The 12,500-nt window shown below is 69.8% G+C and overlaps 1 protein-coding gene across 1 annotated transcript in view; it reads left to right on the top strand.

Moving 5' to 3' along the window:
* Nucleotides 1-1,220: 1,220 nt before the first annotated feature.
* LOC142074495 (neurexin-2-beta-like) overlaps nt 1,221-12,500 on the top strand; it is a gene marked incomplete at its 5' end in the record, with an annotated part of 16,796 nt that continues 5,516 nt past the window's right edge. Inside the window, 6 exons of the mRNA XM_075135145.1 lie at nt 1,221-1,454; nt 4,247-4,428; nt 5,179-5,350; nt 7,244-7,333; nt 9,620-9,939; nt 10,556-10,634. Of these exons, the coding sequence (XP_074991246.1) occupies nt 1,221-1,454; nt 4,247-4,428; nt 5,179-5,350; nt 7,244-7,333; nt 9,620-9,939; nt 10,556-10,634 (1,077 nt within the window). The remainder of the gene's footprint in view (nt 1,455-4,246; nt 4,429-5,178; nt 5,351-7,243; nt 7,334-9,619; nt 9,940-10,555; nt 10,635-12,500) is intronic.

Here is a 12,500-nt window from a genome sequence, read left to right as displayed (position 1 = left end):
GGATTTGGGTAACTCAGGGCCTCCCCCAGCCCCATTTTGGGGGGATTTGGCCCCCCCCAGCCCCATTTTGGGGGGATTTGGGGTAACTCGGGGCCTCCCCCAGCCATTTTGGGGTGATTTGGACACCCCCAGCCCCATTTTAGGGGGTTCTGGGGTAACTCGGGGCCTCCCCAAGCCCCATTTTTGGGGTGACCTGGCCCCCCCCCCCCAGCCCTGTGGGTGGATTTTGGGGTCCTTTAGCCCCACCGGGGGGTATTCGGGGACCCCCCAGCCCTTGTGGGGTGACCCAGGCCCAGTTTTGAGGGGATTTGGGGCTCCCTCAGCTTGAGGTTGGGGTGATTTGGGGCTGCCCCCCCCAGCTCCATTTTTGGGGTGACTTGAGGCCCCCCAGCCCAATTTGGGGCTTGCAACCCCTCCAGCTGCATTTCGGGGCTCCATCCCCCCCCCAGCCCCATTTTGGGGTGCATCTCCCCCTCCTTCCCCCCTCTTCCTTGTTTCACCTCCCCCTGGGCCCCATTTTGGGGCAGACCCCCCCCCCAACCACATTTTGGGGTGCAACACCCCCCTAGACCCTAGTTTGGGGCACAGCTCCCCCCTTCAAACCACATTTTTGGGGCTCCACCCCCCTCGACCACTTTTGGGGGTGCAGTACCCCCCCCAGACCCCATTTTGGGCACATCTCCCCCCTCGAGCCCCATTTTAGGGTGCAATCCCCCCCCCCGGCCCACATTTTGGGGTGCAATCCCCTCTCAAGCCACATTTTGGGGCCACAACCCCCCCCCACAGGGCCACATTTTGGGGTGCAGTCCCCCCAGGGCCACAAACACCCCCCAACCACATTTTGGGGTGCAGTCCCCCCTAGACCCCATTTTGGGGCTCAGTCCTCCCCGTAGCCCATTTTGGGGTGCAGCCCTCTCCCTTCGCTGCTCCCCCCATTTTGGGGTGCACCCCTCCTCCCTTTGCTGTTCCCCCCATTTTGGGGCAGGAACCCCCTCCCTTCACTGCCCCCCCTCCATTTTGGGGTGCAGCCCCCCTCCTTTCACTGTCCCCCCCCCCATTTTGGGCAGAACCCCCTCCTTTCACTGTCCCCCCCCATTTTGGGGCGCACCCCCCTCCCTTCACTGTCCCCCCCATTTGGGGGCTCCCCCCCCCCCCGGGGCGGCTCATCCCGGGTCCCACCCCCACCCCACCCCAGCTGCCCCTCCCGGGGTGCCCCCCAGTTTGGGGGTGCCCGGCGGATGGCGGGGGGGCGCTGAGGGGCCGATGGGGGGCCGGGGGGCCCCGGGGCGCTGGGCTGGCGCTGCTGGCGCTGGGGGTGCTGGCGGCCCCCGGGCGCCCGGCCAGGGTCTCCTCCAGCCTCTCCACCACCCACCACGTCCACCACTTCCACAGCCGCCACGGCACCGTCCCCATCGCCATCAACCGCACGCCCTTCCTCACCCGCGGCGCCCACGGTGAGCTCCTCCTCCTCCTCCTCTGCTGGGACCCCCAGACCAGCCTTCCTCCTCCTCCTCCTCCTCCTGGGGACCCCCAGACCAGCCTTCCTCCTCCTCCTCCTCCTGCTGGGGACCCCCAGACCAGCCTTCCTCCTCCTCCTCCTCCTGGGGACCCTGAGACCAGCCTTCCTCCTCCTCCTCCCTCCTGCTGGGGACCCCCAGACCAGCCTTCCTCCTCCTCCTCCTCCTGCTGGGGACCCCCAGACCAGCCTTCCTCCTCCTCCTCCTCCTGCTGGGGACCCCCAGACCAGCCTTCCTCCTCCTCCTCCTCCTGCTGGGGACCCCCAGACCAGCCTTCCTCCTCCTCCTCCTCCTCCTGGGGACCCCCAGACCAGCCTTCCTCCTCCTCCTCCTCCTCCTGCTGGGGACCCCCAGACCAGCCTTCCTCCTCTCTCCTCCTGGGGACCCTGAGACCAGCCTTCCTCCTCCTCCTCCTCTGCTGGGGACCCCCAGACCAGCCTTCCTCCTCCTCCTCCTCCTGCTGGGGACCCCAGACCAGCCTTCCTCCTCCTCCTCCTCCTGCTGGGGACCCCCAGACCAGCCTTCCTCCTCCTCCTCCTCCTGCTGGGGACCCCCAGACCAGCCTTCCTCCTCCTCCTCCTCCTCCTGCTGGGGACCCCCAGACCAGCCTTCCTCCTCCTCCTCCTCCTCCTGGGGACCCCCAGACCAGCCTTCCTCCTCCTCCTCCTCCTCCTCCTCCTCCTCCTCCTCCTCCTCCTCCTCTCCTCCTCTTGCTGGGACCCCCAGACCAGCCTTCCTCCTCCTCCTCCTGCTGGGGACCCCCAGACCAGCCTTCCTCCTCCTCCTCCTCCTCCTTCCTTCTCCTCCTCTTCTTCATCCTGCTGGTGGGGACCCCCAGACCAGCCTTCCTCCTCCTCCTCCTCCTCCTCCTCCTCATCTGCCTGGGGACCCAGGCTGGCCTTCCTCCTCCTCCTCCTCCTCCTTGTCTGTCTCGGGGACCTGGGCTGGCCTTCATCCTCCTCTTCCTCCTCCTCCTTCTCCTGGGGACCCCCAGACCAGCCTTCCTCCTCCTCCTCCTCCTCCTCCTCCTCCTCGTGGGGACCCCCAGACCAGCCTTCCTCCTCCTCCTCCTCCTCCTCCTCATCTGCCTTGGGGACCCAGGCCGGCCTTCCTCCTCCTCCTCCTCCTTGTCTGTCTCGGGGACCTGGGCTGGCCTTCGTCCTCCTCCTCTTCCTCCTCCTCCTTCTCCTGGGGACCCCCAGACCAGCCTTCCTCCTCCTCCTCCTCCTCCTGCTCCTGGGGGGGACCCCAAAACCCCGTCCTGCTCCTCTTCCTCCCCTCCTGGACTCCAAAACCCTCCTCTTCCTCCTGGGGACCCCAGACTGGCCTTCCTCCTCCTCCTGGGGACCCCCAGGCCTTCCTCCTCCTCACCCTCCCCTTCCTCTTCCTCCCTTCTGCCTCCTGGGGCACCCCGAAGCCCCCATCCTCCTCCTCCTCACCCTCCTCTTGTGCTCACGGGGGCCCCAAAACCCTTCTCCTCCTCCTCCTCTTCATCCCCTCCTGCTTCCAGGGACCTCAAATCCCCATCCTGCTCTTCCTCACCCTCTTCTTCCTCCCCTCCTGCTCATGGGGACCCCAAAACCCCTGTCCTGCTCCTCTTCCTCCTCTTTCTCCCCTCCTTCTCACGGGGACCCTCCAGACTAGCCTTCCTCCTCACCCTCCTCTTCCTCCCCTTGTGCTCACGGGGACCCCAAAACCCCCATCCTCCTCTTCCTCCCCTCCTGTTTGTGGGGACCCCAAAACCGCCATCCTCCTCCTCTTCCTCCCTTCCTCATCCTCCTGCTCGCAGGGACCCCAAGACCAGCCTTCCTCCTTCTCCTTTTCCCCTCCTCTTCCTCCCCTCCTGCTCATGGGGCCCCCCGGTCTCCCGTCCTCCTCTTCCTCATCCTCTTCTTCCTCCTCTCCTGCTTGGGGGACCCCCAGACCTGCCTTCCTCCTGCTCCTCTTCCTCCTCCCCTTGTGCTCACAGGGACCCCAAACCCCCAGCCCGCTCCTCTTCCTCCCCTCCTCCTCTTCCTCCTGCTCATGGGAACCCCAAAACCCCCATCCTCCTCCTCCCGCTTGCGGGGACCCCCAGACCTGCCTTCCTCCTCCTCCTCTTCCTCATCTTCTGCTCGTGGGGGCCCTGAAGTCTCCATCCTCCTCCTCCTCTTCCTCCTGGGGACCCCCAGACCTGTCCTCCTCCTCCTCGTGGGGACCCCAAAACCCCCAGCCCCCTCCTCCTCACCCTCCTCTTCCTCCCCTCCTGCTCCTGGGGACCCCAAAGCCCCGTCCTGCTCTTCTTCCTCCTCCCAGGGACCCCTAGACTGGCCTTCCTCCTCCTCCCCCCCCTCCTCCTCCTCCTCCTCCTCCCCCCCCCCCCCCGCCGCTGCGGTTGATGTGGGGGTGCTGGGCAGTGTCTGGGGGGGCCGGGCTGGGTTTGGGGGGGCTGCCACGGGTGTGGGGGCCTCTGTGCCCCCCCCCTCGTCTTCGCACGTCCCCGTGGTGCGCCTGCGCCCTCGCACACGCGTGTGTGCGTGCACAGCCCGGGGGGGGTGGGTGCGTGTGCGTGTGTGCGTGTGCGTGTGTGCGTGTGTGTGTGCGCATGTGTGCGCACGCGTGTGCGCCCGGCACGGGGGGTGGGCCGAGCCCTCGTGCGAGGCCGAGTCCCCGTGCAAGGGCGAGCCCCCGTGCGAGGCCGGGCCCTGGCGCGAGGCGCGGGCGCCCCCCCTGACCCCCTCCCCCCGCAGCGGGCACCACCTACATCTTCGGGAAGGGGGGGGCCCTGATCACCTACACGTGGCCCCCCAACGACCGGCCCAGCACCCGCGCCGACCGCCTGGCCCTGGGCTTCAGCACCCACCAGCGCGACGCCGTGCTGCTGCGGGTGGAGAGCGCCGCGGGGCTGGGGGACTTCCTGCAGCTCCACATCGTAAGGGGGGGCCGGGGGGGTCCTCTGGGGGGGCTGGGGGGGCTGGGGGCTTCCTGCAGCTCCACATCGTAAGGGGGGGCCGGGGGGGTCCTCTGGGGGGGCTGGGGGGGGCTGGGGGCTTCCTGCAGCTCCACATCGTAAGGGGGGGCCGGGGGGGTCCTCTGGGGGGGCTGGGGGCTTCCTGCAGCTCCACATCATAAGGGGGGGCCGGGGGCGTCCTCTGGGGGGGGCTGGGGGCTTCCTGCAGCTCCACATCGTAAGGGGAGACTGCAGGGGGTCTGCTGGGGGGGGTGGGGGGGGGGTTCTCTGGGGGGATTGGGGGGGGGTATGGGGGGGGTGGGGCTTGCTGCAGCTCCTTATCGTAAGGGGGAGAAATGGGGGGTCCTCGGGGGGGGGGCGTTTGGGGGGGCTTGGGGGAGGTATGGGGGCTATGGGGGGGCTGGAGGGGTTGTCTGGGGGGTTTGGGGGCTGGGGGGCTTCCTGCAGCTCCACATGATAAAGGGGGGAAATGGGGGGCTATGGGGGGCTATGGGGGAGCTGGGGGGCTTCCTGCAAATCATAAGGGGGGGAAATGGGGGGGCCGGGGGGTCCCACCGAGCCGCTCCGATGGCTCCATCCCCCCCCCCGGGGGTCCCAGGGGTCTGGGGGGGGGGCAGGACCCCCCCTGTTAGCCGCTGCCCTCGTTAGCGCGCGGAGCTGGGGCCCCCCGTCCGTGGGGCGGGGGCCGGGACCCACGGGTGCCCCCCGCAGGCGCAGGGGGCCGTGGGGGTGCTCTTCAACGTGGGGACCGAGGACATCGCGCTGGAGGAGCGCGGCGCCGCCGTCAGCGACGGGCGCTTCCACGTCGTCCGCTTCACCCGCAGCGGCGGCAACGCCACCCTCCAGGTGGACGGGGGGCCCCTGCACGAGCGCTACCCCCCAGGTACCACCCCCCCCGCGGGCCCCCGGCGCCACGGGCGCCCCCAGACCCCTACGGCACCCGCAGGTGTCCCCCAGACCCCTACGGCACCTATAGGCTCCCGCAGGCACCCGCAGATCCCTATGGCACCCGCAGACCCCTATGGCATCCATAGGCACCCGCAGGCACCCACAAATCCCTATGGCACCTATAGGCACCTGCAGGCACCCGCAGACCCCTATGGCACCCCCAGACCCCTACGGCACCCATAGGCACTCGCAGACCCCTATGGCACCTATAGGCACCCACAGGCACCTGCAGACCCCCATGGCACCCATAGGCACCCACAGACCCCCACGGCACCTATAGGCACGCCACAGACCCCTATGGCACTCATAGGCACCCACAGACCCCCACGGCACCTATAGGCATGCCACAGACCCCCATGGCACTCATAGGCACCCGCAGACCCCCATGGCACCTATAGGCACGCCACAGACCCCGGTGGCACCCATAGGCACCCACAGACCCCTATGGCACTCATAGGCACCCGCAGACCCCCATGGCACCCATGGGCACCCCGGAGTGCTTAGAGACACCCTATAGCAACCCTATAGCACCCACAGGCATGCCAGAGTGCTTAGAGACGCCCCAGAGCGACCCTATGGCACCCATAGGCGCCCTGGAGCCACCCTATGGCACCTGTAGGCACCCCGGAGCTCTTACAGACACCCCATAGCGACCCTATGGCACCCATAGGCACCCGAGAGCACTTAGAGACACCCTATAGCACCCCTATAGCATCTATAGACACCCCATAGCACCTGTAGGCACCCTGTAGGGCTTACAGACACCCTATAGCACCCAGAAACACCCTATAGCACCCCATAGTGCCCTATAGGGACCCCACAGCGCTTAGAGACACCCTATAGCACCCCATAGCACCTACAGGCCCCCCATAGTGCCCACAGACACCCTATAGCCCTCCCTATAGGCCTCCCGTAGCCCCTATACCCCCCTTTAGGCCTCCTATAGACCCCTGCAGCACCCTATCGGCCCCCTATCCCCCCCATACCACCTATAGGCCCCCTGCGGCCCCCCCACACCCTCTGTGCGCGCTGGATGCCCCCTCCCCCGTGCTAACGAGCCACCCCTCCTCTAATTAAGGGCACCGAGCCCCTAACGAGGGCGCTAACGAAGGGCAGCGTGGCGCGACCGCGGCCACGAGGGGACCCAGGCGCCCGGGCGGCCCCGCCCGCCCCCGCGCCGCCCCTCCCCCCCGCCCCCTAACGCCCCCCTAAACGCCGCATAAACCCCCTGAACACGGCCACGCCCCGGCCACGCCCCGGCTGTGACGCCGCTGGTGACATCACGGCCACGGCCTGGTGACTTCAGCGGTGACAGACTTCAGCGGTGACACCATGGTCATGTCGTGGTGACGCCAATGGTGACTCGGTGGCCGTGCCACCGACTGTGACGCCGGTGGTGACATCACGGCGACGCGATGGCGATGCCAGGTGAGGTCACGGTCGCACCGCGGTGCCGACAACGGTGACGCCGTGGTCCCACCGCGGCGACGCTGCTGGTGATGCCAATGGTGACGCCCTGGTCGTGCCGCGGTGCCACCGACGGTCCCACCACGGTGACACCCACAGTGACGCCGGCGGTGACGCCGCGGACCCACCACGGTGCTGCCGGTGATGCAAATGGTGACGCCGTGGCCACACCACGGTGCTGCCGGTGACGCCGGCGGTGACGCTGCGGTCCCACCACGGTGCTGCCACCGGCCCCGCCAACAGCCGCGCCGTGCTGATGCCACCGCCGGTGCCACCGCCAGCCCCCCCGCCGGCCCCGGTGCCGCCGGCCGTGCCGCGCCGCGGTGCCGCGCGCCGTAACCCTCTTCTCCTCCCTCCGAAGGCAGCGGGGACAGCGAGCGGCTGGCGCTGGCGCGGCAGCGCATCCCCTACCGCCTGGGGCGGGTGGTCGATGAGTGGCTGCTCGACAAAGGTAACTCGTCAGCGCCGCCCTAACGAGCACCCCCCCGCCCCGCCCCGCCCCACGCCCGGGACCACCCGCCGGCGGACCCAGGCGTCCGGGACCCCCGTGTGGAGCTCCCAGAGATCTGGGGACCCCCATGTGAGCACCCACAGATCTGGGGACCCCCATGTGAGCACCCGCAGATCTGGGGACCCCCGTGTGGAGCTCCCAGAGATCTGGGGACCCCCATGTGAGCACCCACAGATCTGGGGTCCCCCATGTGAGCACCCACAGATCTGGGGACCCCCGTGTGGAGCTCCCAGAGATCTGGGGACCCCCATGTGAGCACCCGCAGATCTGGGGACCCCCGTGTGAGCACCCACAGATCTGGGGACCCCCGTGTGGAGCTCCCAGAGATCTGGGGACCCCCCATGTGAGCACCCACAGATCTGGGGACCCCCATGTGAGCACCCACAGATCTGGGGACCCGCGTGTGGAGCACCCAGAGATCTGGGGTCCCCCGTGTGAGCACCCACAGATCCGGGGACCCGGGCGTCCGAGCACCCAAGATTTGGGGACCCCGGCGTCCGAGCACCCACAGATCCGGGGACCCGGGTGTTTGAGCACCCAAGATTTGGGGACCCCGGCGTCCGGGCCCGTACCGAGGACCTCGTTGTCCGGGACCCAGGCGTCCGGGCGGGGCCTCTGCACCCCCCTTAGCCCTCGTTAACCCTCGTTAACCCTCGTTAACCGCCTGGTTAAAGGGACGCTAACGCACCTAACCGCCCCCTAAACCGCGCTTTAACCCTGGAGTGCTGCCGCCCCCGCCCTAAACCAGCATAAACCAGCTAAAACCCGCATAATAACCGCACTAATTAGCCACACTAATTGGCCCGGTGACGAGCGACGCCGGCGGGGCGGGGTCGGGGCGTGCACGGGGGCCGTGAGCGCGCGAGTGTGGCAAGCGTGTGAGGGGCCGTGGCTGCACGAGGGCCGTGCGTGCACGAGGGCCGTGTGTGCACGAGTGTCGTGTGTGCACGAGGGCCGTGTGTGCACGAGGGCCATGCGTGCATGAGTGTTGTGTGTGCACGAGGGCCGTGTGTGCACGAGGGCCGTGTGCACCAGTGTCGTGTGTGCACGAGGGCCGTGTGTGCACGAGGGCCATGCGTGCATGAGTGTTGTGTGTGCACGAGGGCCGTGCGTGCACGAGGGCCGTGTGTGCACGAGGGCCATGTGCACGAGTGTCGTGTGTGCACGAGGGCCGTGTGTGCACGAGGGCCATGCGTGCACGAGGGCCATGTGCACGAGTGTCGTGTGTGCACGAGGGCCGTGTGTGCACGAGGGCCATGTGCACGAGTGTCGTGTGTGCACGAGGGCCATGCGTGCATGAGTGCCATGCGTGCACGAGGGCCGTGTGTGCACGAGTGTTGTGTGTGCACGAGGGCCACGCATGCACGAGTGCTGTGTGTGCACGAGGGCCATGCGTGCATGAGTGTCGTGTGTGCATGAGGACCACGTGTGCACGAGGGCCGTGTGTGCATGAGTGTCGTGTGTGCACGAGGGCCGTGTGTGCACGAGTGCTGTGTGTGCACGAGGGCCGTGTGTGCACGAGGGCCGTGTGTGCACGAGTGCTGTGTGTGCACGAGGGCCGTGTGTGCACGAGTGTCGTGTGTGCGTGAGGGCCACGTGCGCACGTGTCGTGTGTGCACGGGGGCCGTGTGTGCACGAGGGCCATGTGCACAAGTGTCGTGTGTGTACGAGTGCCGTGTGTGCACGAGGGCCATGCGTGCATGAGTGCCGTGCGTGCACGAGGGCCGTGTTTGCACGAGGGCCGTGCGTGCACGAGGGCTGTGCGTGTACGAGTGCCGTGCGTGCACGAGGGCCGTGTGTGTACGAGTGCCGTGCGTGCACGAGGGCCGTGTGTGCACGAGGGCCGTGCGTGCACAGGAGCCGGCCGTGCACCAGCCGCCCCCCCGCCCTCGCACGCCCTCGCACGCCCTCGCACGCCCCGGCCCCGCTCGGGCAGGGCCCCTCCCCCCGCCCCCCCAGCCCCAAATGAACCAAAAGCGGCTGAATTGAGCCCAAACTGAGCCCCCGGCGCAGCTCAGAGGGTTAAAGGGGCCGGGAGGGCGTTGGGGTCCCTTTAACTGCCCCCGCCCGGGGGGGGGAGGGGAGATGGGGGGAGGGGAGAGAGGCATGGCGGGGGGGGGCGGCGGGGCGCACGGCTGCTCCTCGTGCGACGCCGCGCAGCCCTCGTGCGCCGCGCGCGCCGCGCCCGTGCCCCGCCCGCGCGCGTGACACGCTCTGTCCCCCCAGGCCGCCAGCTGACCATCTTCAACAGCCAGGCGGCCGTGCGGGTGGGGGGCCGGGACCGCGGCCGCCCCTTCCAGGGGCAGCTCTCGGGGCTCTACTACAACGGGCTGAAGCTGCTGGCGCTGGCGGCCGAGGGGCACCCGCGGGTGCGGCTGGAGGGGGACCTGCGGCTGGTGGGCGAGCCCCCCCCGCCCCCCGCCCCGCCCGGCGCCACGCCCGCCCCTCCCGACATGGCCACCACCATCATGGAGACCACCACCACCATGGCCACCACCACCACCCGCCGCGGGCGGTCGCCCACCCTCCGCGATACCGTCGCGCAGGTACGGGGGGGGACGGGGGGGCCCTTCGGGGGGGGCCTGGGGGTCCCAGGGGGATGGGGGTGTTGGGGGTCCCAGGGTGCTGGGGGATGTCAGGGGTCCCCCAGGGGCTGGGGGTGTCAGGGGTCCCCCAGGGGCTGGGGGGTGCTGGGGGTCCCCAGGGGCTGAGGGATGTCAGGGGTCCCCCAGGGGCTGGGGGTGTCAGGGGTCCCCCAGGGGCTGGGGGGTGCTGGGTGTCCCCAGGGGCTGGGGGTGTCAGGGGTCTCCCCAGGGGCTGGGGGTGTCAGGGGTCCCCGGGGGCTGGGGGATGTCAGGAGTCCCCCAGGGGCTGGGGGGTGCTGGGGGTCCCCAGGGGCTGGGGGTGTCAGGGGTCTCCCCAGGGGCTGGGGGTGTCAGGGGTCCCCCAGGGGCTGGGAGGTGCTGGGGGTCCCTGGGCGCTGGGGGTCCTGGGGGTCCCCGGGGCTGGGGGTGTCAGGCGTCCCCCAGGGGCTGGGGGGTGCTGGGGGTCCCCGGGCACTGGGGGTCCTGGGGGTCCCCGGGGCTGGGGGGTGCCGGGGGTCCCCCCATGTGGGGGAGGGGCAGGGGGGCCCCGGCGCCCGGGTGACCCCCCGCCCCCCAGAACACGGACGACCTGCTGGTGGCCTCGGCCGAGTGCCCGAGCGACGACGAGGACCTGGAGGAGTGTGAGCCCGGCACAGGTGGGTGCTCCTCCGCGGGGGCGCCCCGGGCACGTGCGCGTGCGACACGGCCTCGCACGCCCGCCCGGGGCACGCCCACCCCCCCGCGGCCACCCCCCACCCCCCCGTGGCGGCCGTGAACCCCCTCGCGCGCACAGGGGGAGCCGGGGCACACGCGTGTGCTCACACCCGCTCACGCGGGCGCGCAGACGTGCAAAGAGCCGCACACGCTTGCGCGCACGGGAACGCGCTCAGCTGCACGCACGTGCACACGCACACGGCTGTACCCGCACACACACGTGCAAAACGGCGGCTCACACACACGCAGGCTCACGCACACGCTTGTGCACACAGGACGGCACGTGGCCACACCCACGCGCACACGGTCACGCGCACACGGCTGCTCACACGCATGCACAAGTGTGTGCACACGAGCAACAGCTGCTCGCACGCCTGCACACGCACACGTGCACACACACACACACAGCTGCTCACACGCATGCACAAGTGCGTGCACATGAGCAGCAGCTGCTCGCACGCCTGCACATGCACACATGCACACACACACGCACACACGCACGGCTGCTCACACGCATGCACAAGTGCGTGCACATGAGCAGCAGCTGCTCGCACGCCTGCACACGCACACGTGCACACACACACACACGGCTGCTCACACGCATGCACAAGTGCGTGCACATGAGCAGCAGCTGCTCCCACGCCTGCACATGCACACGTGCACACACACACATGCCCATGCGTGCACGGCTGCTCACACGCATGCACAAGCGCATGCACACGAGCAGCAGCTGCTCACACACCTGCACATGCACACGTGCACACACATGCCCATGCGTGCACGGCTGCCCACACGCATGCACAAGTGTTTGCACACGAGCAGCAGCTGCTCGCACGCCTGCACACACACACATGTGCACACGCACACGGCCGTGCGCACGCAGCCTCACACGTGCCCCACAACCGCAGCCGCCCCTTGCACGCCCCCGCGCGCCCGCGCCCCCCCGCCCCCTCGCACGCGGCCCTGCCCCTCACACGCCCGCACACGCGTGTCCCCCGCCCTGCGGCACACGCTCCCGCCCGCTCTGCGCACGCGCGTGTGCCCCGGGGCCCCGTGCGAGCCCCGCCCCTTGCCCCGCCCTCGCCCACTGCAAGCCCTTGGCCCCGCCCCGACGGACAGACAGACGGACAGGCAGGGAGGGGACCCCCGCGTCCCGCTGTCACCCCCGCGTGCAAGGCCGTCGCACGCCCGCTGCCGCCCGGGGCCTCGTGCGAGGACCCTCCCCTCCCCCCACCCCCCCAGCATCACACGGGGCTCCGCCGAGCCCGGACCCCCGGGTCCCCCCGGCACCCACGGGTGTCCCCTGGACCCCTGGGTCCCCCTCCGACCCCTGGGTCCCCCCCCCGGCACCCACGGGTGTCCCCTGGACCCCTGGGGGTCCCCCCCAACCCCTGGGTCCCCCCCGGCACCCATGGGTGTCCCCTGGACCCCTCGGTGTCCCCCGGACCCCTGGGTTTCCCCCCCCGGACCCCCAGGTCCCCCCCCCGGCACCCACGGGTGTCCCCCGGACCCCTGGGTGTCCCCCCGGACCCCTGGGTCCCCGCCGGCACCCACGGGTGTCCCCCAGACCCCCGGTGCCGGGGGGGGTGGGGCGTCCCCTGGACGCCGGGGTCCCCTGAGCCCCACTTGACCCCCCTGGGGGGAGGGGCGGCAGCGGTCGAGGGGAGCAGGGGGGGAGGAGAGGGGGACGGACAGACGGACGGACGGACTGACGGACGACGGACAGACGACGGATAAAGGGGGGAAGAGATGGAGGATGGACGGTGATGGAGGGACGCGTGGATGGAAGGACGGACGGACGATGGGTT

This window comes from Calonectris borealis, chromosome 37 (assembly GCF_964195595.1).
Source record: "Calonectris borealis chromosome 37, bCalBor7.hap1.2, whole genome shotgun sequence".
NCBI lineage: Eukaryota > Metazoa > Chordata > Aves > Procellariiformes > Procellariidae > Calonectris > Calonectris borealis.
The sequence above is the reverse complement of the archived record's forward strand: the minus strand, read 5'-3'. Positions and strand labels throughout refer to the sequence as shown.